Source organism: Zophobas morio, unplaced genomic scaffold (assembly GCF_036711695.1).
Source record: "Zophobas morio isolate AGI-343-1 ecotype UQ-CSIRO unplaced genomic scaffold, CSIRO_AGI_Zmor_V1 ptg000243l, whole genome shotgun sequence".
NCBI lineage: Eukaryota > Metazoa > Arthropoda > Insecta > Coleoptera > Tenebrionidae > Zophobas > Zophobas morio.
In genome coordinates, this window is record NW_026972347.1 from 283116 (window position 1) to 310698 (window position 27583).

Consider the following 27583-nt stretch of genomic DNA (forward strand, 5'->3'; position numbering starts at 1 on the left):
GTTGTGTAGGTAAGAAGTATAAGAGTTACTTGACTAACGGTTCTTACAAATTTGGGGTTAAGGTTTTTAGTATTTTCTTTTCCTCTAGGTTGAGTTTGGCTTAAGGTATAATTCAGAAAAGGGATTTGAGTTCGGGATTGCAACTTTTGTTTATTGCTAAAAAGTTTGTAGTTTCTACACATTTTATGCTTCTTTTTACTAATGCTTTCTACAAATAACTCTTACTATTACTCGCATTGGTGATATGAGCCTCTTCTCCTTTGTACTTTGAATTAATGAAAATAATTTATTTGCTTATACTGTACTTCTAACCAATTTTTTTATTTGAACAGCTCTTCTTTCATTTGTGTCAACGTTTAATAATCATATTTCTTCTGATAACTCCAGATAGCTAGCTTATACTACTTTTACGTTTATATAATATATTTATCGAGGACTTCTGGATGCTCGCTAAAATTCAAGCGAAGACGGCCTTAAAGTTTACCTCATCTATATTTGCCGTAATAGTTGTTTGCTTCCTCTAGCTTTCTCTTTCTTAATACACATTAAAAAGGGTACGCTGAAACGCGTTGAGAAGTTTAGGTTGCCGTGCAACGGGTATCGTTGCGCACAAAACGAGATTTGCCGGTAGAAGCTTTTTCACGACATCTACAGAAGTAAGTAGGCGAGAAAGCTAAAATGAGGTGCGCGCAACTTTTACGTAGGTGCAGTATATCGCGCAAGAAACCTCAGACTTTTGCAGTTAGGCGGTTACCAATGGTAATACCGGGTATATATATTGCCTGTGTTAGATCTTCCTATTTTAAAAAGTAGATACTCAACAGAAGGAAACAGGAAATCATTTTTTAAGGCGTTGAGTGCTTTAGAGATTGATCATAGAATCTCAACGTTTTGAGGGTAAGCGGTAAAACTAGTCACAAAACTGTTACAGCTATGGGCTGACGCGTCCTACGTTTTATCCTCAGCGACTCTATACTCGCCTACGGATTTACGAAAAGTGAGTTATCTTTTCGAAGCGCAGCCCGCTCTGCTTTCGAACGAGTAAAGACGCAGTTGAATCAATAAAACTTTCTCGTAACTGGCGCTCCTTTGTTCGCTTTAATCAGGTCCCTTCTCTTTTTTTTTAATGTAAACATTGGACTTAAAGACGCAATGAAAGATAACCTGTAATAAAAAAATTTGAAAGATTTGCTTACATTTCTGGTGTACTTAAAAGCATCCTAATACGGATTTTAGAACGTCTGCTTCTGTCTCTCCAGCGAGTAGCATGATAAAAAAGATCATCTAAGCATGCTTTAAAAAGTACACGCCCCCAGCGTAAGCTCGGGTACGAGCGTTGAGCAAGTCAGTGAAAAATGCGAGGGGTCAACTGTTTTTTGAGGAAATTATTTATTAGGCCATTGTACTAGAAAAGGGTCTAGCCTTAGTGTGTCGTTACTCATAAATTAATACTGGGCTGTTTCCCTTTTGTACACCTTGTTTTTTTTATTTTATATTTATCATTTGGGCGAAAGGTGATTTTGGAATTTATTTCAGTTCAAAAATTGTTTTTTTAATAGTAAATAATGGTACCACCCTTTAAATGGCTAAGGGCGATGTATATCTATTCACCTAGTCACCCATAGATAACATTTAATTTATATTAGAGCGTTATGGTGGTGCCCCCTCTATCTGGTGAAACGTGGTCCCAAAAAAGGTATTTTCACGCAAATTATGGATACTTAAAAGTGTGGTTTATATTCTCCAATTAATATCTTTTAAAGGCGTTAAAACCTGTGATTGGTTGTTAATTGTTTTAAGGAACTAAATAAGGTTGCGCCTCGCTCAGAAATTTGTCGTGGCTCTTGAGTTGTGTTGGTAGCTAGAGGGGATATGAGTACTTTTTGTTTATACTAAAACGTTATTACATGATACCTATACCTATTTTATTTTAATCAGATTCATGTTTTTCTAAAGTAATAAGAGAAAAGAGCCAAGGTATTTTGTTATACTTAGTAATTTTTTTGATTAACTCTTTGTTATTATAAAGCTTACTTAAAAAGTTATCTTGAAAAAAGAAATTTTCAGCACCTGTTGTTAAGCTCAACTGAAGCAGTAGAAGAAGCTTCTGAATCCGCTGATTCTGAAGTGGCTGCCGATAATTTGAGCTTAAGTTTTGACAGCAGTATTTTTTTAATTAAGACTTGTCTGTGTATGGAAAATCTTAATCGTTCTTCACTACAGAGACTTATTTGTCCGATTATACTGATAAACCTCATAAGGAATCTTTTAAAAGTAAACTTTATTTATTATTTAATATTTGATTATAAAGTGTATATTTGTTCGTTTAACCTTTGCTTTTTTTTAAAAGAAATCATTTTATTTCTTTATTAAAATTAAAAAAAAAATTAAATAAAAAAAAACTCTAATACTAAATATATGTGCTGGTTTACATTAACTTTTACATTTATAAGTTATTTTTTTTTTATTTACTAGCCCGTTTACCTCTTCCTAAAGTCAAACTTGCTGGGAAATTAATAAAAGGTTATATCTTACAAATCTGTTTTACTTTATTTTAGCGATATGTTTGTAATAGAGAAGGAGATAAAAGTGTACTTTCTTGATTCCAGTAAAAGTATCCTTGTTTGTCCCCGAGGAAAGTTTACTACTTCGTGGGAAATATGCAACCGGGTTTGTTTCTTTGATTTTTTTTAAAATTTTAATATCAATAAACCTATCTTTTTTTTTAAAAAGTTATAATTTTGAAATTTTCTTTTAGCTTGGTGAATTAATTGGTCTTTCTCCGCAAGTCCAGGGATATTTTTGTTTGTGGGTATTTTTTTTAGTTATAAAATTCTATATTTATATCTGCTCTTAACATTATCTTTACTTCTGTAACCTACAAAATATTTTTCTAACAAATCTAAGCTAATTCCTTGTCTATATTTTTACCTTGAAATTTTTTAATAACTTTAATTTTGGTATTTCAATGTCTAAATAATGTAAAGCTTAAACTATATTACTTTAATATTAATTTTTTTGCTCTTTTCCGTTAATACTAATTAACTTGTTTTCTTGTTTTTAATTTATCGGCATTTAATTTTTGCTAATATTTACATTAAAAGTTTGTTTCTTTATAAATAAAAGAATTGGTTGTATCATAACTATTTTTTTAAGATTAATTTTAATTTATTTAAAATTTCTCGTAGCTATATACGGTTGTACAGTATTTACTTTTTTCTAGGCCTTCCTTAAAAATTTCTAGTAATTTACTATTACTTAATAACTGTGTGGTCTTATAATTTTTAGTTTATTTACTTTTTAATTTGAAAGACTTGAAATTATTATTTTTAAGTTTCTTTAAATAACAGTTACTTATTTTTGATTAAAAGTTGCATAAAAATGTATATTTGGTATACAAACTTTATAGGGACAGAAAAACTTATGCTTAAAATTTTTTTTATATATGAGTATTTTAGAGAAGGGCACTATCCGTTTTACAATTTTTATAGTAAATTAGTCAATTTAATTTTACTTAACCATGAATTTTTTTTGAAATTATATCTACAGCTGCCCAGTATTTTTAAATTTTTATTAATTTTTATAAATAGTTTGCTTCTATATATTATTTAAACGATTTAAAATTTTTTATTTAATTTATATTAAAAGGTAAGTAAATTTATAAAGTATATTTTATTTTATAAAAATTTTTAAAAATGTTTTTGAAATATGTATAGATGAGTGCCCTTTTAAACTTTTTTATTGTTTTATTTTTTAGTTAAACTCTAACTCTAACTTTTATTTAGATTATTTATTATGTATTATAAAGAATTAAATTGCTGATAATGTATAACTAATATTGATTTTTAGTTTTTACTCTTCATTTTTTGAGTTTTTGATATAAAAATTAATCAACTCAAGTTTATTTTTATTTTTTTGCAAAGAAGTAAACTTTTCTTGTTTTTTTTATAATATTGATATTTGTTTTTATAAAATATATTAGCGCTTGTTTGTTTATATGTCTACAACTTCTCTATTGTATTTTACTTAACTTTTAACTTTTCCTTTACTTTTTAAGTTAATAAACTTTAAGATAGAACTTAATGATAAGTTGTATACTGCACTCTAATAATTAAACTTTTTACTATAATAGAAAAAAGTTTTTAGTTTTGTTATATTAAAATTACTTATTCAATAGAATAAAATACTAATTTATATCAAAAAAAAATTTAAAAAACTTTTGTATATATATCTTAACCAGCAAATAAATTTACTTTACAGTTTGGATATCGCATTATTGCTTGAATTCCTATTGTAAACTTAAGTATTGTTTCTTTAATTAAATAAAATAATATTACTGTATCAACCTTCAAGTCATCTCTTTATTACTTTTAAACTATTGAAGTTTATAAACTATAGTTTTTTAATTTTTTTTTAATTTACTTTTTACTTTGATTGCTATATAGATGTTCAACTTTTAATATATATTTTTAAATTTTCTTCTTTTTATTTATGGTTAATGTAACTTAAAGTAAATTATCTATTTTTTTGGAAATGCTTATTATTATCATTTTTTTTAAGCCTATTAACTCTGAAAAGAGTTAAGGTGTGGTGCGCATAAAAGTTTGTTGTAAATTTTATAATAGTTATAATATATATATAAACTTATTTTTATGCTTTTTTATTTTTTATCTACTAATCTTGTTTTATTTTGATAATTATTTTTAGTTTTATCGAGTAAGCATGAGATATAACTTTTGATCTTTTTTCTAATTTTTGAGTTGATATTAAATGTTAATATTTTTATTACTAACTTTTAAAGAATTTATACTTTTATTTTATTTTTGTTGCATATTATATTATATGAAAAGGTTGAAAGTTCGTTATAGTTTTTTATAGTATTATTACGAGATTTTCGAGCATCTCAATTTTTTTAATTTACAAAATTTTGATATTAATTTTATACATTTTAATAACCAATAAAAGTTAATTAAGCTTTTATAAATGTACAACTATTGGATTTCCAATTTTATAACTTTTAATGTTTTATTTTTTTGAAAGTTTATAGAGTTTATAATAAAAAGTATTGCGGAAGCCTGTCAATCTTTATCATATTAATTATTTTTAACTTAACTTTTTGCTAAATTTATATAACAAAAGGTTACTGAAAGTATATTAGAGCTTGCTTTAAAGTTCAACTACGAGCCCTTCATAGTTCGGAAGCACTACCCAGAAACTACTTTTAGATTTCTAAGAAGACCGTAATTTCATTACTCTACAAGGCCTTTATTGATCGCTTCATTACTAAAAATTAAAAATATGGGAAATTTAATTTCTTTTTATTTATAAAATTACTTTCATTTTTTGATTTATTTTTAACTCTTGCAGTTTTATCATAATATAGTACTCATGTTTATTTTTACTTTAATTCCAATATAAGTACTTAATTAGCTTTTATGATTTCAACTTGTAGTTTTTTTGCTACTTTTGCATTATACTTTTTTATTGATTAATTTTTTCAAGTTATAACTTTATGCTTTTTTTTGAATATTTTTAGCTTTTAGAGAACCTATTTTAGCATTTGCTTTGTTTTTTTTTTTAATACATATAATTGAAGATTGGGTTTTGTTTAATTATAAATATATTTATTTTATTAATATTTTCTTTGGTATTTTATTGTATAATTATGCTTATTCATATTTTTCAAATATATTTATATATAATTTATATTTTGAACGCTTTTTTACTTTTACAATAAGTTTTATTTATTTTAATTATATATTTTAAGGAAGACATTTTAACTTTTTTCTGATGATAGCTTTAATTTATATATAGTTAGTAGTTATACTTACAATTTTAATTTTTATTATTCAACTAACTTATAAATTTAATATTTTTTAAAAGTATAAAATCTTCGGTGGAACCGGTGTTTGTATACCGCCGCGATCCTTTTCTAGACAAGTACATCGAAAAAGGTTGATTTTTCTTTTTTTTTCCTTCGAGAGTCTTTTTATCTTTGAAATTGTATTATCCCCCAATTCATAAAAGAATTATAATAATATTTTTAGAAAACTTTTTAGTAGAGAATTAAGCGTTTTATACTTACTGAGAGACTCTTAATTACTATGAACTTTTCTTCTCCGTTGCACTGAGTTGCTAAATTTTTTGTTGGGATTCTGCAGTAATTGCAGCGCGTTTAATAATCTGTTAAAAGCGATTTAACTTTACTCACTGCCGATAGCAAATATATTTGTAATTGTTAGTACAAAATAATAGATTGTGTGATTGTTGTAATTAGCGAGTCTATAAAGTCATAATACTGTAAGTACAAATAGAAGTGAATAACAAGGCTTGATTTTAGTTTATTATTACCTTTAATGCGTATTAAACACGTGCTGCTGCTACTCAGTAGTGGTCCTCCTATTTATAAGTTGGTATATTTCGTAGACGATTTTTATTATTATAGTTTCTATATGAATTGATTTCAACCTTTCAGGCATTACCGATCCTTGCGCTATTAAACTTTTATACGACGAATGTAGATTCAATGTTTTGAATAAGTATTTTCTTTTAAAGTTCCCCTTTTTTTAGTGGTAATTCTTATATATATAATTCATATTGCTGGCATTTAATAGCAGGTACCCCATTTCCGCACGCGACGTAGCACAGCTTGCCGGCCTCGATATGCAGCTTATATTTGGTGACTGGATGGAGTCTACATATTCAGAACAGTTTTTGAGGTTGTATCATTATTTGCATTGCCTTTTTAAGTTTTTATTATTTTCTTTATTATTATTTTATTATTAGCCAAAGGAAAATTTTTGAACTCATACCGAAGTTTATTCAAGCAAAAAATGATGAGAAAACTTGGAGAAGTTTAGTATCGGAGGTTTTCATTATTACTAGTGTGCTATAATTTATTAATTACTTATTAATACTTTATTTTAAGGCTCATAAAAAGTACCAAGGAAAGAACGATGTACTTTTAATACAGAAACTTTATATCCAATACTGCCATCAGTTTCCCTTTTATGGCTGCTCCTTTATTTATGGTTTGTCTATGTATTTGCTAAATTTGGGCCGAAGATTTTCTTATGAACGTTATTCTTCTAAAGGACGCATATGTTTTGATGCAAAGTACAGAGAATCAAAAGGTTATACTGATACATTACAGACGTGTTGTGTTTTTTGGGAAGTTTGCATCACTCTTGTCAGTAGTTTGTTTATAGGGTGAAACTTTTTTTTTGATCTATTTTTTTTTTTATCAAACGTTAATCATAAGGAACTTGTTTGGTCGGGTTTGTAAGAGAGCTTTATTGGCTCTCCGTTTTTTCAATGGGGCTTTTATTAGTAAGCCTGCGTAGTGTGTTGGCAAGTTTGCTAATAGCGCTTTGGTCGCGCCAGCACGTCCTTGTTGTTTTTAGAACTCCTTTTTATTTTTTCTTGTTATTTGGTTGTAAACGGCGCGTGTAAAGTGGAAAAAGAACTAACTAGAAGCCTAAAAAGCTGCGTAAAACTGTCTGGGCATCGGGCTCGTATGAGTGTTTTCTGCTGTGTGTGATGATGGCGTTTATCTTTAGGAGCTATTAACTCCGCGTTTGGGGACTTCATGCGAGTTGGAGTCAACTCGGAGGGAATATTCATCATCGATCATGCCAAAAACGTAAGAAGTTTTACGATTACTCTACCACATGGCTCATATAGCACGTTTTATAATGAAAGGAACTGAAGCTCCACCTCGGCTATTACGAATTCAACTGGCAATACTCCGATATCGACAAATTGCTGTATTTAGAATTCGGAGACCTGAAATACTTCAAAACCCTGTTGATCATGACCCCACAGGTCCACGTGGCTCGCTGTACGCACTAACGTGTTCTTAACCAGTCCTATTTGGCAGGGCGAGTTAATGGAAGGACTCATTTTAAGTTTTATGGAAATGCAGCTAATTCGCAACAGAATCGCGCGTGGTGTTAAGGAAAATGCCCCTAAATAAAGATAAACGTCTAACTTTATTGGAGATGGTGCATTTGTTGCTCATAAATCATGAATAATAACATCTATTGCATACGTGCGAATGGTTTCCACTCGGCCAACAGTCTTTTGCGCCTCTCCATCTTTTTTTTGTTGGATTTTAGTCTTTTCGCTGCCGTTGCCATTGGGTCGAGGACTTTCTCAAGGGCCCGTCGTTTTCGCCTCTCCAGCCTGGTGTTTACTATAAATATCTTAAGCTTGTTATAGGTAGCTGTGTAGCTCTCTGTGCCAATAGTATTCTTCAGCAGTTCTAAAACTTCTTCGCCGGTGGCCCGCACATTGCCTTGTATGGATCTACTTTCCAAGAGACGCGCAATCGGTGAGACAATATAATCAGCGTAGCAGGCCACACTAGCCCCAAATATCATAATAACGGCGCCGAAGAATTCAAAAACGTGCATCCTTAATATTGCGGCAACGGTGGAATTTGAGAGCCCTTTACGCGCCAAGAAGGAAACCCGGCGTAAAAGCCATACAATGTATGTGTTACGTTCTTGCTGTGGTTCTCCCAAAACGACCTGGCGGACACATTATTTGTCGATGATTGTAAAAAAAAAAAACGAAAAATAAACGAAAACCTCTGTTTTATGGCGGGAAAGAACTCGGGTCGCAAAAACCAAATTTTTGACGACTTGATGTGCGAGGGGCGAGGTTAGATGGTCAGACGCAAGTTGCCCGCAGAGCGTTCGACCAAGGTTAAAGACTTCCGACTTTTCCAATAAAAAAAACGGGCCTTGATTAGCCAGGATTTTATTGGTTACAATGCTTATACTAGTAACAATCTAAAGCGTAACAAGAAGTGTACCCGTTAGTTTATCGGCGGCGCTGAGGGACATGCTCAAACCGAGAAGACGGGAAGCCGCTAAGCGGACCCATGTGTGAGGATATAGCAGCAATTTTCGTATATGAGCCCACACCAGCGTTACCGAGGCAGCATGACTATTATCGCCAATATTATTATTGTTATGGTGAGTTCGCTCAAGGAGGAATGGAAAGGTCGAAATGAGTTTTTCTAATGCTATCAGACAATAATATATGATGGTCCAGTTCTTATCTTCGATTTCTTCATATTCTATAAAATATTTACAAGTTTAATATGTTCTCACTGCCAGTCGAAAAAAAATTGCAATATTATGAAGAGATATATACCATGTTTTTGTAGGTAAAAAAGTATTAAAGAAGAAATATTCCTCTCCACTTCTTCTATAAACATCGAAAAAGATGTGCCGCAAACCTTATTTATAATGATAATAATTAAAATAGTAATAATAATAATAATAATAATAATAATAATAATAATAATAATAATAATAATAATACTTCTATAAAAAATCCCAAAACTTGAGCGGATGCCCGTTGCAGGAGAGTGTTCCCTTCACTTAAGAGCTTAAGCGAATAATTAATAATAATAACAATAATAATAATTATAATAGTAATAATAATAATAAAAGTAATAGTAATAACCCATTTATTATTCATCTCAAAAAGTAGGTTACGTTGAGGAGGAACGCACTGTGATAAAAGTTTTTTTATGAGCAACCCTGCCATTCCCCTAATAACGAATATTATTATCCTTATTATTAGAGAGGAAGGTTTTAGTAGTGTTATATTTAGCAAACTTCTTCTTCAGACAAGTTACGAGGCGTATACTAATAATAATAATCGCAATGATAATTGCACGACCTACAGGAAGGCTCTTCGTCATTGACCAAAACAAGAACGAGAGATAAAAAAAAAAACTTGGTGTATTTCAGTAAAACATCGCTAGGAAAGCGGCAAATGCAAGAGTGAAGAAGTTCCATCGAACTCTAATTATTAAAGATATAGAAAACGTGATTCGATTAATACAAATATAATGGCCAATAGAAAGTGGCACATGAGTAGAATATAAAAAACCTCACGACCGCTTTTCTGTTCGTACTTCAAGTTTTCAACAATATAATGCATGTGTTTATCAAGTCTTTTTTCGCTCTTAAAAAGTAATAATAATAATAATAATAATAATAATAATAATAATAATAATAATAATAATAATAATAATAATAATAATAAAATACTATTGGATAAGCAACTATATAAGCAATAAAAATATTTCGGCAAGCTCGTCTCGTGATAGGCAAATCACTTTTTATAGCAAGTTCTTAAAATTAAAATTGATAAGTCAGACAATTATAATAATATTAAGTGAATAATAAAAAAATAACCGAGAACAATGTCCATGATATCGTAAACAATAGGAAGTGAAAGTTTGTGTTTGATCTCAGTAAAAAAACATTCTTAACACAACTATTACTTTGTTAAATGATTTTACAATCAAAAATACAATGAAGTTCAGGAAAGTAAAAGTGCAGCTTTGTGGGACAGCTTCTTCCAGCCCCGCCTTGGCAATCAACAGCAGAATCTGTTAACAAACAAACTTTTGCTCCCGTTTCATAATAAAAGTTTCAAATAATTAATAATTAACTTTACATATAGAAAAATAGTGACTAATTAAAAATACAGTGCTAGCAAACTCGTAATGAATGAAATACCAATTATACCATTGGACGTATAAAACGGTACCAGTTAAGCACTTAATATGTATAAAAAAAGGAAAAAGGGTTGCTACAATGAGCTAGTTACAAAATACAGCTAAAATACCACCAAAAATCTGAAAAACAAACCCAAACATCTTTAGCGACTGCTAATTATAATAAATATAAGTGGAGTTAAAGCCAATCAATAACCGAACCTCAATATGCTCCGCCGAAATATTAAAATCGGAATAATCTCGAATGATAGTCGTTATTAGTTTGAAACATGCTTGAGGAAGTTCCTTGCAGGCCGTGCCTCCCCCCGTTTTTCTCAAAAGTTTAAAAACTCTGACAATAATATTAATGTTAAGTATTTTGCAGGTGTTAAAAAGCATCATCACTATTATTTTTTATATATGAACCTTTCTTCTATAAGTAAAACATGTTCTGATAAGCTCGGTAAATTATATTGAAATGTAAAAGATAATATTTTAAGGGAAAGAAGTATGATCTAAATAATAACAATAATAATAATAACAATAATAATAATAATAATAATAATAACCTTATCGTATTTCGATAAAAGCGTATCGCATAGTTTACTTATAAAAGGATCCAGTAAACCCAAATGACGGGGATTTTTTTTTTCGATTTTATGTTTTTTGCACAAATACTACAATATATAATAATAATAATAGTAATAATAATAATAATAATAAAAATAATAACGTTAAGAATCGTAAGTCCCAATTCTATAAACATATGAGCATGTGTTTGAAAGCAACAACGAGGCGTTTTTGCGTCCTGCCGAGCCACGTGATGGACATGCGCAGTGACTTCCTGCAAAGTTTTCTGTGATATTCATAATAACAATAGTAATAATATCAGTTATCACAGTAGTAATACCGTTTTTATATATTTTTTTCCTGCTTTCGATAAGGCCAAGTTTTCGTGAATAAGGTCGTAAGAAAAAATCTTTACGTACAATATATTTATTATTATAATTATTATTAAAAGTTGCTGTTACCATAACGTCTTCCAACTTCAAAGTTTCATTGCTACATATACCAGAAGCAATAGTTTCCAAAACCTTTTCAACTTTTTTAATGCTCTAGTATTAATTATATATTAAATATAATATTTAAACCTTTTTTTTATAAAAAATATCTTTTACTTTTGGAGAGTCGGTGGTGGACATGATTTGCTTAAAAGGTTTCAAAAGAGCGCAGAAATACTTAACACTGCAGTGAGAAGAGAGAATATAGAGAGTCTCGTAACTTCGGCATTCTACGAAGAGAATTAAATAAATAATATTTAATAATAGTAACGATAATAATAACAAACTTTTCGCTTCTTTTAATTTGCGAGTAATATTCTGAACCTCCTTTTCCTCAGATATATTCCCGAAAAGATCGGAAACACAAACTTCCAATAACTGTGGAAGGGAAAGATCAAACTCTTCTATACAATATAATAATTATAATAGTAATAATAGTGGTATTAATATTGAACCCCAGGTCACTTCACACTTTTCCAAACCGCATAAAAGGGCATGAACCGTATAACCTTCAAAAGTATGAACAAAATGATAACCAATTAAAAAGGTTAAAAGTAAAAAAAAAACCGAGAACGTGCAACTGATAACCGCTTGCAAGCAAACTCTGAAGTTGACTCACAACAAATGAAAAATAGCGAACGCCTAAAAAGTAAAAAAGAGTAATAGAAGTAATTATAATCAATAATATTAGGTACCGAGTGTTCTGCAGACTTTCACTAAAGTCTGTCGGGCTTCTTCTCTGTGTTTAAACTCTCGACTTTTTAAAACTAGTGATAAGATAAATATAAGCGTTCCTCTCGTTAACGGACCTCGTGTAAAACCTGCAGTAATTTTAGTAATTATATTCAACAAATGAATGCGCAGAAGTTCTTCAGGTAAGTTCTGCAGCAATCCAATCATAGCTAGACCTATCTATATAAAGAGCCAATTAAAAAAGAAAAAATAAATAAGAAATAATTGGAGCGTACAAACGGTCTGATTATTAAATCACCCTTTTCATCTTTTTTGGTGAAATATTTGCTTATTTGAGGGATTAAAAGCCCAACAATGACGTCCTTTACAGTTCTTTTCTAATCAATTAGAATAAATTTTTTTACTTTTTACGTAAACATAGTAGAACTTTTTCTTTTTTGCTTTTTTCCTTTTTTTCCTCCACCTCGTTATCGCTGAAATGGAACGAATTGATTATACTAACAACTACTTTCAGTAAAGTTTTTTCGAGCGCAGGCTTCAAGGGAAGCGCGTGCATATAGATTTTCAACAGTCGCAAGTAGTGACTCTAGAACAATTATTATTATTATTGTTATTATTATTGTAAGTGTTAGCAGTATTACCCAAGAAAGCAACGCCGCCAAGCGACCTATGCAGTCCACGACATCGCGAACAAAGTTGGGGTCAGAACAATCTTTTTTCCATGTAACCAAAAAAGTTACTATACTCTAATAGAAAAATAACAGCAAAAAGTAATAAACCTTCAAAAATGAAATGGCTCAACAACGGCAAAAGTATATAAGCAACGGAGGGTTGCGAAAGTTGGGAAAGCTCAAGTGAATTGCATAGAAAGCGCACTGCACTATAAGAGTAAAAAATATAATAAAGATAATGAGCTGAGCAACAGCACTGCTTGGCTCTTATTGAAGAGTTCATGCCGACAAATAGTAGCAAGTGAAGCGCATATTAAACATTGTTATAATCAACTTACTGCAGTGTTAGCATTTCGCTGTTCTGTTGGAACAGCGAAATGATTAATTGCATAAAATTTTGCTACTCGAACTTTAGAGTACGCTATTAATAGTTTGTCTTCGTTTTTGTTTATAATTTATATCATAATTGTGCGCGTCATTAAAAATCATCCTTAAGATGACAAATAGAAACAAAGGCTAAAAAATCGTCCAAAAAGCAAGCCAAATTTGCTACCAATAAGGCATCGTAAAAGGAGAACTCGACTTGTAAAAGTTTCATTTAGAAAATTAATAAACAGTGAAGATATCCCATTTTAAGGGGGTAGGCACCAATAAATAAAAAAGCTTGTATTATTGTTACCGAGCGCGGCGGTGTTTCTGTATATGAGTAATATTCACAAAAAAAGATTGTTCTTCATCCACGTGAGTTAAACTATTCATATCTCCAAAGCAGCACTCAGGGAATTTCTCAATCTATAACAATCATAATAATAAAAAATAATGTTGATAATAATAATAATAATAACCAAAAGCACAAGAAGTTTAACAAATTCCCATCGAACAAAGTTATTAGCGGAGTGCATGGCCCGTCGTATGGCAGGCACGAGGATGGTTTTAATAATATTATTATATATATTGCCTACGAAGAAACAGTAAATAATACATAATAACGAAGAAATAATATTTAACGATTTTTCAGTGCTTGAAGCACGATGAGCTGCAGAGAATTAGCAGCGCTGGCTCGTAGAGAATAATCGTCAGCAAAGTGATTCAGCGTGAAAATAAAGTTATAAGCAAACGGAAGGAGAATCACGGGTGAGGCGCCAGAAAGAAGCTCCTAAATATATATATATATATATATATATATATATAAGTAGGATAATTGAATAAGTAAATAATAAAAAAAGACATTGTTAAAGAGTGAGAAAGCCGCGTGTCGTTGCTCGTAATCAGGCTCCTGGGAAAGACCACTCTGCGCGACGGCGTTGAGGCCGGACAAGCAAGTACATAAACGATCGTAGTCAAGGAAGCCTCGCCGACTAGTGAGCTGGAAGACACACTGAAGTATACGAATTATAAGTTATAGGTACTTCATTTTTCATTATTTTCTGTAAACCTCGCAAAGAAGCATGCGAAGATCCATTTCAGAAAGACTTAGAAAAAGACGTGAAAAAGAATCATAGAAAAAGTTAAAGTTCTTTTCGTTCAGCTCAATAATCGTAACGAAGTGGCGCAGAATAGTAAGAATGTTAGTCTTTTCCGTTATATTTAGCTGCTCGTTAAAAAAATACACAAAATAAATCAAAAATAAGGAAGAAAAGCCAACCAAGAACCTTTAAGGACGGCTGGAGTAAAGAAGGGAGCAACAGCATGGCGCATTTAACGCTTGAAATGGGGTCTTTTACGTATTTACTGACACGCGAAAGGACGGAAAGTTCTCTCGCGGAAAAAGCGAGGTCTTTCTCTTTCGTTTTTTCCTTTGAAGCTGTTATTATTTTTATTTTGTTACTATAATTATTAGAAAAGATAAAAAACCTTTAAGAGCTACTTTAGCGTGTAAGTTTTCTAAAAAGAAAACGAGAGCGGGATAAAAGATGAGCTCCCCTACTTTATTTTTCCCTTGAAGTTGAAATTCAACTGTTTCCTAATAAATATAATAAATCTTAATAATATTGATATCATAATAATAAAAAACCTCTTCTGCCTTTAACAATAAAAGATTTTCGAATATTTCTAAAACAACATTGTTAACTTCTGGTTTAACTTTACTGCTAGACAGGCAAGAAAACACGTGGGAGAAAACAGTACTATAATAAAAAAAGTATTAGTAAGTACCCTATTAGACCCCATGTCGAACTATTACTTATTATGGTAAGCAAGCCAAGTGCATTGAGAACGACTTCTACTCCAATACAAAAAGAGCTACGCATAATAAAAAAATATTAAATATATATATATGTGTGTGTAGGTATGTGTATGTTATATAAAAGTTGCCGTTATTAAGCCAGAAGGGTGTTGAAAGTTGTCTTGAAGAAGAAAAGGCAGTCTGGGAAGTATAATGGCTTCATACTATTACGCAAAAGCTTCATTAAAAAGTTGAGAGGAAAACCCGCAAAAGATACTATGAATGGTATGAAAGGTTCCAATGATAAGTCTTCGCTGATCTCGCAGAGAAGCGCGAACGTGTTTATGCCGCGATTTCGAATTTCTCGCAAGGAAGAGGCAACCTTTTCGCTGAGCAAACTTTTCTTATAAGTCATAAGCCTTCAAAAATTTAAAATTAATAACGCGGCAACTTTTTTATTCACAAACTGTAAGGTTTAAATTTCTATTAATGTATTTATAAAGCCATTTAACTTTTAATTTGCTTTTTAATTAATAAATTTAACAATTTTCTATATTAAATATAACTTATAATCCAATTACTTTGATATACTTTTATATTATCAAACTATAAAAGCTTCAAAATTCTATTATTATATGACATTCTACTCATGTACACATATAAAACAACTAATATACTTTATTAGTAGTATAGTAACTTTTTATTATTAACTGGTACTCTAAGAACACGCTAGCTGAGAATTCTATAAAATAAAAGATTAAGAAAATTGTGCTTTACTTTTTTTTAACGTTATTTGTCCTTAACTTTATCTTGTATATAAATTTCAATAACAATTATAAAAATACCATTGGGCATCACTTATTAAACGTAAAAGGATAACTCCGACTTTAACAACAAAAGGCGATAGCTTTGTTCGCACTTGCTTGAAAATATCAGAAACAATATTTAAAAGTCCAAGCTGTTTACTATTGTTATTACGATAGTTATTATAATTATTATAAGTAGTACTTGTCTGGCAAGGGGCACAACACTTTCGATATCAACTTCTCTTACAGCTAAAGTAAATAATTATAATATAATAATCTACATAAAAGCATCATTAAAAACGATTAAAATAAATAAAACATAATAACAAAGTAGCCAAACTTAAAGTTTTTTCATAATGAAAGTTGCGGCAGAGAAAATCAATGAAAGCTGTCAACTCAGAATTTTCTAGTGAAGGCAGGAAACTCAGAACGCCAAATCTTCTAGACTTTGTTATAGACTAATAGTAATATTATGAATAAATAATGATAACTTAATTATAATAGTAATACTTTGTTCCCTTTGCCACGGGAAAGCATGTGTGAATAAAGAATAGGGATGACCACGCGGAATAAAGATGTCCGATGCTTGGGATGAACCCCATTGCCAGCTTCTGTTACTTTTATTAATATTATTACTATGATTTATTGTTATAAAAAGAACCGTTATAACTGTAAAATTTGCTGAGAGCTTCTCGAAATTTGCTCTCGTCTGACAAATCCTTTATTATTATTATTATTATTATTATTATTATTATTATTATTATTATTATTATTATTATTATTATTATTATTATTATTATTATTTACTAATAAAAGGTCCTTATAAGGGTTTAAGTAATTAAAGTTAAAAGATAGAAGACAATTTAAGGCCAACTTCTGTATTTCAGTATGAGCTTTGGTCAAGCATTCTACATATGATAATAATATTAATAATAATGATAATAATAATAATAATAATATTGCCAATGTAGAATCCGTAAAGGTAATGCGAGTGTTTAAGCTTGCGCGGGTTGGAAAGGTTTTCTATATAATTAATAGAATTTTGCAAGTTAAGTTAATCATGGTAAGAAGAATAATAACCAAAAACTTTCAAAAAAGAGCAAAGTTTTTTATTTGCTGGCTTTTTATAAATAGAAAATTCCTCGTTCGTAATATTCTACATAAAAAAAAGGATAACGTAAACTATAGAAAAAAAGTTCTATATCACATATTAGAACTTTGATAAGACTTTGTCTTTTGTGCTCTCCAATATGAATGACGTTATATTCTTCTTCCAGAAAAATTATGAACAACTCAACAAACTCCGTTGCATTCTCTTCAAGTAGTTGAACCGAATTTTTGTCCTTGTCATATTATATATATATTATGATAATTTAATATATACAATATTCTATATGTAAATAAAACTTGTAAAAATAAAAAATAATAACAAAGCAGGTAATATAAAAACAATTGAAGGTAAATAAATAAATAAAAAGTTATAATAATAAATAATATATATATATTATTATTAACTTGAAAAACTTCGAGTAAAAGTGAGAAGTAATGCTGATAATCGAGTCTATCGCGATCAACATGGTCAGCCAGCCAATCTTCTTCCCTTTCATGCATCTCTACAGAATATAATAGTAACGTACAACAATAACAAACTTTTAAATATTTAAGTATAATAATATTTATAAAAAAGTATCCTAAAAGCAAATAATATAAAAATGTATTTTCCAACACAAGTCTCTTATTTTTTTTATTTAATTAAAATCTTTAATAATCGGAAAGGCAAAAAAAAACGAAAAACCTAAAGGAAAGGCGTTCCCTTTCAAGAGCTGTACCACTTCGTGAGTAGAGCGTAAGTGTTTTATAAAAAGTTTCCTTTACTCATATAATGTGTAAGTAAATAAATATATCAATGACATTTCTTTTTATGGATATAACCAGAAGCCTCTCTGTCTGGAAGAAACGAACTGGCGGAGAAGAGCTATAGAGCCTTCCCACACAGGCTTAAAGTTCGTATATAAAAGCCCAAAAGTGTATAAAACAAGAACCTTATATAAATATATAATAATATTTTTAATTATACTTATATTTAATTGTAATAACAAATTCAAATAAATACGTTTCTATAAAGAGGAGGAACTTCATTATTTTCATAGCACATCATCATCGTGCGAAGTGCCTTTAGTTTTCCTCGATACTCTTCAAAGTCCGCTTCGTAACTTTCGCATTCAATACCAACTAATATAATCATAATAAATAATAAAAAATAAATGGTAAATAGTAAATAAAAATCAAAACTTTCAAAGCCTCGAAAACGAGACTCCTTACGAATTTCTGCCTCAAAAAGAGAAAGAAGCTTAAAGGTAAACAGACGCCGCTTCTTGTACGGGCTTATAAAATTTTTTTCAACCAAAGAGAATAGCTTAATAAAATGAAAATTGGCATAGAAAGGTATTATAAAAATAATGTAAAATAAACTTTTTCAAGCAGAGACTGAGAAAAGATCTTTTTGTTGTGCCTCTGAGTCAACTCAAAAAAAATATAACTTATTTCCAAAACACAATATTCTGTAATAAAAATATCGAAACTATCAAAAGCTTTTAAAAACGTTCATAAAAAATTGTTTAAACCATCAAAAACTTCCAGCAAAATAATAAAAATTTCCAGTAAACCAGAAAGTTCGACACCGTAATCAACACAATAACTGAACGAAGTTAAAAATAAATAACTAAAAAAAAAAAATTTAAATTTCTTACTTTAGCAAACAACGAAGAGCCGCAGAGCAGAGAACGGAAAGCTCGCGCTGATTGGAGGGCTATAAAATTCATAAATAAATAATAACCTAGCATTAACTATTATAGGGCACAAACACCTCTTTCTGGGCCAACCAGTTTTCAACAAGGCCAATTATAAGTCCTTTAAAGTTTTTGTGGGGAATGGACAAGACATTCAACGCCATGAGCGCCTCAAACACGAATTTTGGGTTCGTTTTAAAATCTTGAAGGCGCCCCACCAACTCGTTCGTAAAATATTCCTTACAATTAAGCCGGTTGGACTAAGAAATATTGACAAAGCAAATATGTTAAACTTATAAAAATAACCAGCAGGTAGAATAGGTATTTAAAAAACTCTTAATAATAATAACTTTTAAGCAAGTTTCGTTGGAGACGAGAGAGAAGTTAATTTTTCCTGTCAGCTTGCATAAGAGGGGTACAACGTCTTGAAGCAACGCAGAGTCCACGTGGCTTTCATTAAGGTAAGACACGAGACCGGGCAAGCAACGGCTGTGAAATACATCTACCGTGTGCTCTACCATGTACTCTTGGGCAGTTGTTAAAAACAAAATGATGGAAGTTTACTAAATGTACCGCACATGGCAACGATTCTACTTCGAGGCACTATATAATGGTTGAAAAGATTATCAATAAATGTTGATGAGTAAAGTGCCGCGTGCGAGGAGTCCCCAGCAAACCGGATAAGGAGAACAAAGTGGTCGCAAGCTTCTTCAGACACTAAAAAAACAAAACTGTCACCTCTAATAATATTAAATTTTTTCTGGTATTTTTAAAAAAATTTATATGTATAATAATGAAAACTAAATAGTAAAAAACAATGGCGAAATCAAGGGCCCCAATAAATACACACACAACAACTATAACGTACTTACATAGAAATTAGGACTTTAATAACATAGAGATTATATACAGTTAATAGAAGAAGATTTTTCTTTAAAAATTAATTCATAGTAGAACTATTATGTGATACCTCCAAGCAAAAATAAATCATTAACAGACGAAATAATCTTATTTAATTACTTTAATAGTTTTCGCAGTTATTATAACTTCTGATATTAAGATGCGAAACTTATATAACAATAATCGTATAAAAATCTTGACAGAAGCCGAAATATAACAAAACAAACTAATAAATAATAGTATAATATTGATAATTATCCACAAAGTCACATTCGCACATCTTATTATAACCAAATATCTTCAGTTCCAAAAACTTGGAGAAGTACTATAAATAAACTTTTTTAATAATTACGTCTAATTCTTATTAAGTATACTCCTCCGAAACATTAAAATATTCTATATATTATTTAAAGCTAAAAGCTTTTTTTAGAGATTTTATGTAATAACAGTCTATTAGGATCAGAAAATATTATAACAGCTCACGAACTAAACTCCACAACCAGAATATACATTAAAGAATAGTCATTTCGAACTGTTAGAATTCTTAATATAAACATTATTTTTTAATATTAAAATAATGATAAAAAAGAAATATATAAACTTAAATTTTTTTGTAGGTTTTATTTGCTTAACTATATAGAAAAAAATATAATAATTGTATTTCCAAGAATTTCTTTTATAAATTTGGTTAGCATTTTCTACTACCAGAAGTTACTCATTTTTTAACAAATCTAAAAATTTAAAGCAACCAATCCTAAAGAAAGCTCCCACGACATTTCAGAGTAAAGACTCAAAACTTTATAAAATAAACAAAACCCAATCAACGTAAAAGTACTGAACAAGCATAAAAATAAAATATTCAGCTGTTAATAAACTCTAGTTCATTAGTAAAACATCACCATATTAAAAATTTAATTATTATTATAAAAGTTCTCATCTTCAAAAAATTTTATACAAATAAATTTTAAGAAAAAACAACCTTTTTCCAAAAGATGAGAAGTTTCATATCCATTGTTTTCTAAAAAAATCCTGAACGAGTCATTTTTTAAAGAATCAAAAACAGACTGCAGTGATTGGTGGTAATGTGGTAAACATTTAGAGTGGTCGATTTTTTTCGAGTTCAGCCAAACTTTAAGATATGCCAGCGCCTGCCAAAGCGCAAACAACAAACCAGCGAGTGTCACATTATTATATGGGTCGCTCAAAGATGTTTTTGGCTGGTGGTACTGATACAAAGTGTCGTTTATAAATAAAAGATGGTCTATAAGAACTTGCCAAATTTCACAAGAAGTTTCTGGTGTGGAATGGCTAAAATAATGTAATTATTAGAAGCAACTAAACACAAATAATTACAAAATTTAAGGAATCAAAATCTAAAGTAATCCAAGTTTTTAATAAAACTAGCAAACATTAAAAGAGTTAATTATAAATAATTTAAATCAAAAATACAGTAAGAGACTTTAAAAGTGGAGAACTCTATAAATCGTTAGCCTTACTTAAAAAAAAATCCGAAAGGCAAAAACCATATAAAAACTTATTCCATTGAAACGAGAACTCGAAAAAATTAGGTTTAATTATTTCTAAATGATAGTATATTTATTTACTTTATTCTATATTAAAAGTATTTTAATTAATATAACCCTTCAACAAATTTAATAAATAAATTTAAAAAACAGAAGTTAATCAAAATAATATATACTACACCTAAAAAGAAAAAAACTTTTCAATAAAGACATCACCTCTATATTAAACTTAAATCAAAATACTAAATATCTTATTACTTTATTAATAAAAAAATTAAAAAGCAAAACCAAAAAAAGAAAATTTAATTAAGTTAATAATAAAAAAATAATTACTTTTTCAGTAAAATCATTAACTCTTTAAAAATCAAGGCCACCCGAATGTTTAGAGATTGACGGAAGTTAAGCTCATAAGAGGCATCTTTTTCAGAGTGTATGTTGATAAGCGAATCTAACAAGTGCTTCAGAATTTCAGAAGTTTGCGAATAAAAGCCTTTTCTAACTCCTTTAAAAAGCTCGAAAAGTAATTTCGAAATTCCTAATAAAAAAAAGGGAAATTAATAACTTAAAATAATAATAACTAATCATAAGAAATGTTTATATTAAATAATTTCTAAATAAAATAATTTTTATCACCAAAAGGCAAACCTTTATCCACCGAAACCTTTGACTTCGGTAACTCAACAAGTAAAAACAATAGTTTACTAACGAGACTCTGCCCTTTCAGTTTCCTTAATAAATAAGCAAAACTCTCAGCAGCAAATTGTAAAACATAATCTTTCCTAAAGCGCTCCAAAAGTAAATAATACTCTCTAAAAAAAAATTCAAAAATATGGTATAAAACAAACATAAATTAAATAAATTAAAATTTAGTAAACCTAATGTAAATCTCAATATCAGAAATGATATTCTTGCCAAGAAACTTAAAAAGGCAAGCCAAAGAAGTGAATATACTCTAAATAAAATTAAGAATAAAACTTAAAAATCTAGAAAAAGGAATTAAAAACCTTAATAACTTCCACGTCGGTGGACTTCTCTAGCAAATATATGAAAACGTCGAAAAAATTTTTAAAGTAATAATAAAATTCCTGTCTTAAATCTCTTGCCAGTTGAACAGTTAGGCTATATTGCAGCGTTATAAAGTGTTATATAATATGAGTAACATATAAAACATACTCCAGAAGAGGAACAAGCGCCATACTACCTTCAGCTTTTAAGTATTCTATAATAAGACTTGATATTTTCTCTTTATGAAATAATAGCTGATGGAAGGAGAGAACATACGGGGTTATCTAGATATAATGTTACATTCAAAAGCTCATAGTTATTTAAGTAAACTAAAAAAATAAAATAGATATAAAACTAGAGATTCTCCCAATTCTTATATTTGTGCAATAATTTTTTGCTTTATACTAAACAATATAAGAAGGTAAACAAGCAAAAAAATATTTTACTTCAAGACAAAATTTAGCAAAATCCAAAGTGCAGTTTAGATCTTTCCAATTTTCCAAGGATTCATGAAAAAAAGAGTCTTCGCACTTTAAAAAATATTATAAAAAATAAATGTATAGGTTCGAAATCTAACCTCTGGAACTTGCTTAAAAGTTTCCAGTCTATGCTTATCTATTTTTAAATTAGCAACTTGTTCACGAAAAGATTGAAATTTAAACCGGAATTTCCCAGTTACTTTATCATGAACAGCAACTTTACCCATTCCCCTTAAAACACAAAGACTTACAAATTCGACTCGACCTGCAATGTAGCACAAGGAGATGGATAGTGTTAGTGTAAAAACATCACGTGCAAGTGGGAGTAGCTCAGTCAGCTATAATTAAAGCACGCGTTTTCTTTTTTCTTTCGAACACTTGTTAATATTTTTTTTTTTATAAAAATAAAAAAACTAAATAGCTTAAAACGGAGGTTAATTTAATAAGCCATTAGTGATCCTATAAGTTAGTTTTCAAAGTGAGATTTTTGGCAAAATAATTAATCTTTCTAAGTGATTTTTGGTAAACTATGAGTTTTATTATGGTAATAATACATCAGTTTACAAAAAATTAAATATAGCATTTTTAGGGCAGGCTATATAAAGAATTGTAATATACTCCTTTTGGTGTGTTATAGTGACTGATATAGTAATAAGTCGTCAGTAAAACTTTTAAAATTCTCCAATATGGTGAAGTTTGTGCTCACACGTGATTGGAATAGCTAAGTGCTCCATGTGATTCATAGATTTTGGAAGTTAACTAAGACCTTAGCAATCTTAGACGTCTCAAAAATGAATTATGATAATTTTTGTTTGTGAACGAATTAAAAGATAAAATAAAGATATGCCATTTTTACCTAATAATCTTTTAAACTGCCTTAAAATTGGTGAAGATATAGTTTCACTTGAGCCAGTATTTTCAACGGATTCAAAGTAACTTATACTTTTTTTCTTTGTTTACTTATTAAAGTTTTTGGTTAGATATATTTTTGTTTGTTCTGGAAGCAAAATAAAAATAATAAGTACAAAAACTGGTTTTGTGGTTAATACCCTTGAAAACAAAAAAGAAGTTTCTGGAGTTCGCCTTAGCCCTATAAATCCCCTACAAGTTGTTTTATATAATGTTATTAAAATATTTCTTTATTGAAATTTTAAAGCTTTACGTTTGGTCTGAAAGTGGTTATATCAATTTATGGGATTATGAAGATGGGAACTTATTAAAGGTTTTTTTTATTGGTTACTATAAATTTTTTTACCAATCTGACTTATTTTTAGACATACGAACTTGGTCTTCCCATTTTACATTTAGAGGTTGATAAGGGTAGTACTAATCAAATATTATTTCTTTCTTATTATCAAAAAATCGTTGATGGCCAAGTAAAAAACACAAATAGACAACAAGTTTTACTTTATTCAGTGACGTTACCAAAGTTGTCAGGAAAGGTGTCTATGGAAGTAGTATTATTTTACTTGTTATTAATTTTAAACACTTCAGATTACCTCGTTAAAAGTTCAGACCAGAATACAGGGCAAAGTTGACAATTTTTATTTATCCGGAAGAGGTGATTTCGTCGCTTTTATTTCTGGAAAGCAACTATTTGTGTGGAATAGAATCCAGTATAATATGAAAATGTTACTATTTTTATAGTACATCTTTTTCTTAATTTTTAATTTTACTACATTATTTTATAGCTTTAAAAATAATCATAGACTCACATGTTTAGCTATTCACCCTCAAAAAGGGTTTATAGCTACCGGTGATTATATTGGTACTTCATAATTTTTTATTAATATTTATTCTTAGAAGATTTATGCTATTTACTATATATACTTCAGGCGTGATAAAAATTTGGTATTTTAATAAGGAAACTCAGAAACCTTTAAATTCCGAGTTGCATTGGCATTCACACGGAGTTAATACTATAACTTTTACAAGTAATTTTTTTGTTAATATATTAGACTTAATCAAGTAACAAGAATAATAATAGGCGACGGGGAATACCTTCTATCTGGAGGCAACGAATCAGTTCTTGTAGTATGGCAGTTGCAAACTGGAGCCAAGAACTTTTTGCCGCGCTTGGGTATATAAATTTTTACTTGAAAAATTCTGGTATGATTTGGCCACTCTCTTGTTTTCTTGCCGTTTGTATATTTAATAACAAGTAATGTCTTTGTTTACATGGATTTTGTTAGCAGGAGTTATCGTTCGTCTCTTTTTTTTCTCTTATTCAGTTATATACTTATTATAATAGGATCAGAAATATTATGGATCCGCGTAAGCCCCGATGAAAAGTACTTTCTACTGGCTTGCGGAGACAACACTGTCCGCCTTGTATCCTCTTTGACATTGGCTACTTTAAACATAACACATGGCCCAGTTTTCTCGGGTCCCGCCGCTAGATCTTCTTTTCCTTTGTACTGCTTTCTTTAATTTTTTTTTTTTATCGTTCCATCCTCATGTCTTTTAAAAAGACTTACGGTAAATCCACGGCGGGGCTACCTACTTTTACCAGCCATGCCTGGCTACTTGCAGTTTTATGATATCGTTTCAGGTTACTTCTGTTCGTTTGAATATATATATATACATATATATATTTTACGAAGATAAGCACGTTGACACGCTGGCTGTATCACCCCGAAACTTTTACTTGGCTATGCAAAAATCCACCCGACTGAGTAAAACTGTGATTGAGCATGCGGTTTTTAGTTGGGATGCCTCACGCTTAGCCACAGTTAACATTTTTTTCGATTTTTTGTATACCTCTACGCATACTTACATAATTGTGTAAGGTCGAGCGATGTGACAATGGAAAGCTTGGGAATGAACTTCAACTAAAATTTTGGACTTACGAAGTTGCGGTTTCTCGGTTTGTTTTGAATACATGCGCCGACTCACCCCATGAAATGTATACTTTCTGTAATAAGTAATTGTCATGGTAATAATAAAAATATATAGCAATGTTACGTGCCTCGTCTACCACCCTGCAAAGCACGTGGTCGTGACCACCGGCAGTGACAAAAAGTTTAAAGTGTGGGCCCAGTGCACCATAACTAAAGATTCTACTGCTACCACTTTCAAAGGGTTTATTATTATTATTCGATATTGTTATTATAATAATTATTATAAAATTAGCGAAGAAGGACAAACGATACCTAATAATAAAGATATTTATTACTGGAGCTGCCGGAATGTGGGAGCGTACCGTGGTCAGCCCCCCACTTACGCTGACTTTTGCCATGACGGGCACGTGCTCTTATAGTTAATTTAGATAACACTGTTAATGTATATTATACAAAAGTTCTTTGCTTGCTGTTGCCTATGGGAAATCTATAACGCTTTGGGATTCAGACCTGAACACTTTAAAAGGCTCCTTCTGTTATGGTATGCCTTCATCATTGTTATTATTTATTATTATTATGCTTTCTACTTAAAAAGTTCCTCCGGGGCAAACTATCAGACAACTCAAGTTCATACGGGCAGCTCCTTATATTGTTTCTATTACCGAGTCCATGTGTTACGTGTGGAACTTATTAACTTGTTCGGGTGAGTTGTCCTTACTAGTCTGATCTACACATTGTCTTTCACGTCGAAAATGATTTGATCTATTTTTTGCAAAGTTTGGTGGAGTTGTGAACTGCACGCTACACGACTTATCTCTAGTTTTCAGAACAGCGCATTTGCAGTATCTGCGTATATTTCTCCTTCGAAAAGAGAGGCAACTTCCCTTTTTCTTATATTTATTTAGCATTTATAATATTTGCATTTTTTTTTAATTTTAGTAATTTATATTACAATGTTTGGTTATGAAAAAGTGGAAACGATACTTTTATAATGTAGACATCTTGATTTAGATTAGTTATTAAGTCAAGTTAACTATTTTATTATATTTGTTAACTGATTTCGTTTGGACTAATAACTATTATTATTTCTTAAGCTTGGACAAAAAATAATATTATTTTCTCCCGCATCTCCAGCGCCTTTGAGCACTCTGGAAGTGTACAACGATTTAATTCTTAATTTAACTTTTTTAGAATATGATAATACAAAGTCTTTACGTTTGGTTGTTATAACTGAAAAGGAGCGAAATATATATTTGGTCACAATAAAAAGTTCTCCAGAAGATTCGGTAGTGAATACAGAATTTCCCAAGTCAGTGTTGCAAAACTCCATTAATTTAGTTGATAGTAATAATCTGGATTTTCTTCTTTGTGGCAATAACAGTAACAACAATAATTATGATGATAATAATACTAACCACACCAAAAAAAAATCGTGGACTGGCGTATTCAACGCGCCATCTCACTTGTTGCCGCCCATTCGCCAACTTTTTCCACATTTTGTTTCTAATCTTCTTCAGTGTACTAAAGACTCTACTAAGAGGTGCTCTTTTTTCTTCTTTTTACTAGTTATTATGTATATATTAAGTTTTTATTTGCAGCCAGTCGATCCAAGATTTCTCGAATTTTCAAATGCCGACCGCTCCCACTTGGGTTCCTACTAAGGCTGTTCTAGATGAAGTTACAAATCATAACTTAAGTTTAAGGGCCCCAATTGATTTCAATTTTTTGGCTAACGTTTTTGCTCAAAGTATTGCTGTTACAATTAACTTTTTTTTTGATCTTATTATTATTTTACTTTTCAGTAGAGCTCAAACCAAAGGACGCTGAAAGTAATTTAAGAGGTTATAAATATAAATTACTTGCAGATAAACATCCCTCCAAAGAGGAAATTATTTATAAACATACGAATGGAATTGTAAAAATTAACGATAAAGTCGAAACGCCCTCTGTTACTCAAAAGGAAATATTTAAAAGGAAAGTAAAAAAGAGTTCAAAACTAAATTCTTATAAAAATACAAATCAAGAATTAACTTTGAACGGAATCACTGCAGTGGACTCGGCGGGAAAAAGAGCAGCCACTGTCCCAACAACAAAGTTAATAGCAAAAACAAGAAAAATAGTCAAAGATAA

At 30.0% G+C, this 27583-nt stretch overlaps 4 protein-coding genes and 3 long non-coding RNA genes across 9 annotated transcripts; 4 read left to right on the forward strand and 3 right to left on the reverse strand.

Annotated features, from left to right (window-relative positions):
• The first annotated feature begins 1849 nt into the window (after nucleotides 1-1849).
• LOC135146596 (FERM domain-containing protein 8-like) lies at nucleotides 1850-7994 on the forward strand. Of its 2 annotated transcripts, none has more exons than XM_064078716.1 (17): nucleotides 1850-1876; nucleotides 1939-1977; nucleotides 2030-2164; nucleotides 2224-2274; nucleotides 2476-2523; nucleotides 2576-2670; nucleotides 2759-2812; nucleotides 5140-5240; nucleotides 5884-5954; nucleotides 6476-6539; nucleotides 6615-6719; nucleotides 6787-6868; nucleotides 6929-7031; nucleotides 7095-7133; nucleotides 7560-7642; nucleotides 7702-7824; nucleotides 7880-7994. In XM_064078716.1, exons 1-17 carry the CDS (start codon nucleotides 1873-1875, stop codon nucleotides 7973-7975), a joined length of 1293 nt encoding a protein of 430 aa, XP_063934786.1. In that variant the 5' UTR covers nucleotides 1850-1872; the 3' UTR covers nucleotides 7976-7994. The 2 variants fall into 2 exon arrangements, with proteins under 2 accessions (XP_063934786.1, XP_063934787.1); XM_064078717.1 differs by having other exon boundaries at nucleotides 6618-6719.
• Nucleotides 7985-15160, reverse strand: LOC135146584 (uncharacterized). The gene is made up of 36 exons (XM_064078704.1): nucleotides 15130-15160; nucleotides 14962-15073; nucleotides 14802-14910; nucleotides 14600-14751; nucleotides 14383-14538; nucleotides 14176-14325; nucleotides 13956-14103; nucleotides 13793-13905; nucleotides 13627-13739; nucleotides 13056-13156; nucleotides 12918-12988; nucleotides 12704-12862; nucleotides 12552-12653; nucleotides 12405-12495; nucleotides 12279-12350; nucleotides 12151-12225; nucleotides 12039-12092; nucleotides 11871-11987; nucleotides 11701-11813; nucleotides 11554-11637; nucleotides 11433-11501; nucleotides 11256-11378; nucleotides 11092-11199; nucleotides 10949-11037; nucleotides 10745-10874; nucleotides 10337-10414; nucleotides 10218-10272; nucleotides 10071-10153; nucleotides 9910-9984; nucleotides 9697-9821; nucleotides 9478-9565; nucleotides 9334-9399; nucleotides 9163-9247; nucleotides 8819-9085; nucleotides 8592-8746; nucleotides 7985-8531 (listed from the first exon to the last, which is right to left on the reverse strand). The coding sequence occupies exons 4-36, from the start codon at nucleotides 14636-14638 to the stop codon at nucleotides 8040-8042; spliced, it is 3846 nt and encodes a 1281-aa protein (XP_063934774.1). The 5' UTR covers nucleotides 14639-14751; nucleotides 14802-14910; nucleotides 14962-15073; nucleotides 15130-15160; the 3' UTR covers nucleotides 7985-8039.
• An 85-nt stretch (nucleotides 15161-15245) lies between these two features.
• On the reverse strand, nucleotides 15246-16754 carry LOC135146585 (uncharacterized). Its single transcript, XM_064078705.1, has 8 exons — nucleotides 16725-16754; nucleotides 16579-16636; nucleotides 16428-16528; nucleotides 16258-16375; nucleotides 16120-16166; nucleotides 15957-16069; nucleotides 15389-15530; nucleotides 15246-15335 (listed from the first exon to the last, which is right to left on the reverse strand). The coding sequence occupies exons 3-8, from the start codon at nucleotides 16452-16454 to the stop codon at nucleotides 15246-15248; spliced, it is 537 nt and encodes a 178-aa protein (XP_063934775.1). The 5' UTR covers nucleotides 16455-16528; nucleotides 16579-16636; nucleotides 16725-16754.
• Nucleotides 16755-17446: 692 nt separating this feature from the next.
• On the reverse strand, nucleotides 17447-18117 carry LOC135146565 (uncharacterized). The gene is made up of 4 exons (XR_010283872.1): nucleotides 18031-18117; nucleotides 17850-17959; nucleotides 17713-17786; nucleotides 17447-17530 (listed from the first exon to the last, which is right to left on the reverse strand). It is a non-coding gene; the product is annotated as an uncharacterized LOC135146565 (long non-coding RNA).
• Nucleotides 18118-23992: 5875 nt separating this feature from the next.
• Nucleotides 23993-25872, forward strand: LOC135146586 (WD repeat-containing protein 75-like). The gene is made up of 11 exons (XM_064078706.1): nucleotides 23993-24055; nucleotides 24108-24244; nucleotides 24305-24381; nucleotides 24449-24547; nucleotides 24601-24693; nucleotides 24865-25027; nucleotides 25085-25164; nucleotides 25217-25344; nucleotides 25403-25518; nucleotides 25569-25694; nucleotides 25746-25872. The coding sequence occupies exons 2-11, from the start codon at nucleotides 24237-24239 to the stop codon at nucleotides 25870-25872; spliced, it is 1017 nt and encodes a 338-aa protein (XP_063934776.1). The 5' UTR covers nucleotides 23993-24055; nucleotides 24108-24236.
• A 38-nt stretch (nucleotides 25873-25910) lies between these two features.
• LOC135146615 (uncharacterized) lies at nucleotides 25911-26322 on the forward strand. Its single transcript, XR_010283886.1, has 3 exons — nucleotides 25911-25994; nucleotides 26049-26156; nucleotides 26231-26322. It is a non-coding gene; the product is annotated as an uncharacterized LOC135146615 (long non-coding RNA).
• Nucleotides 26323-26566: 244 nt separating this feature from the next.
• On the forward strand, nucleotides 26567-27583 carry LOC135146635 (uncharacterized). 2 transcript variants are annotated; one of them, XR_010283892.1, is made up of 3 exons: nucleotides 26567-26993; nucleotides 27052-27200; nucleotides 27256-27583. It is a non-coding gene; the product is annotated as an uncharacterized LOC135146635 (long non-coding RNA). The 2 variants fall into 2 exon arrangements; XR_010283893.1 differs by having other exon boundaries at nucleotides 27259-27583.

What these genes read in the sequence shown, in the direction of transcription:
- LOC135146596 (XM_064078716.1), top strand. An exon ending in AGGGATATTTTTGTTTGTGG is followed by an intron (nt 2,813 to 5,139) that starts GTATTTTTTTTA and finishes ATATAACAAAAG; the next exon opens with GTTACTGAAAGTATATTAGA. An exon ending in AGATTCAATGTTTTGAATAA is followed by an intron (nt 6,540 to 6,614) that starts GTATTTTCTTTT and finishes GGCATTTAATAG; the next exon opens with CAGGTACCCCATTTCCGCAC.
- LOC135146584 (XM_064078704.1), bottom strand. Translation starts at nt 14,638, where the DNA reads ATGCTGTTGCTCCCTTCTTTACTCCAGCCGTCCTTAAAG. An exon ending in AAAAAAGCAAAAAAGAAAAA is followed by an intron (nt 12,654 to 12,703) that starts GTTCTACTATGT and finishes CTAATTGATTAG; the next exon opens with AAAAGAACTGTAAAGGACGT. An exon ending in CGCCGCCGATAAACTAACGG is followed by an intron (nt 8,747 to 8,818) that starts GTACACTTCTTG and finishes TGGCTAATCAAG; the next exon opens with GCCCGTTTTTTTTATTGGAA.
- LOC135146585 (XM_064078705.1), bottom strand. Translation starts at nt 16,454, where the DNA reads ATGCTTTCCCGTGGCAAAGGGAACAAA. An exon ending in TCATTATGAAAAAACTTTAA is followed by an intron (nt 16,167 to 16,257) that starts GTTTGGCTACTT and finishes TATTTACTTTAG; the next exon opens with CTGTAAGAGAAGTTGATATC. An exon ending in TTGTGCCCCTTGCCAGACAA is followed by an intron (nt 16,070 to 16,119) that starts GTACTACTTATA and finishes AATAGTAAACAG; the next exon opens with CTTGGACTTTTAAATATTGT.
- LOC135146586 (XM_064078706.1), top strand. An exon ending in GAACTTTTTGCCGCGCTTGG is followed by an intron (nt 24,694 to 24,864) that starts GTATATAAATTT and finishes TTATTATAATAG; the next exon opens with GATCAGAAATATTATGGATC. An exon ending in ATGCCTCACGCTTAGCCACA is followed by an intron (nt 25,345 to 25,402) that starts GTTAACATTTTT and finishes TAATTGTGTAAG; the next exon opens with GTCGAGCGATGTGACAATGG.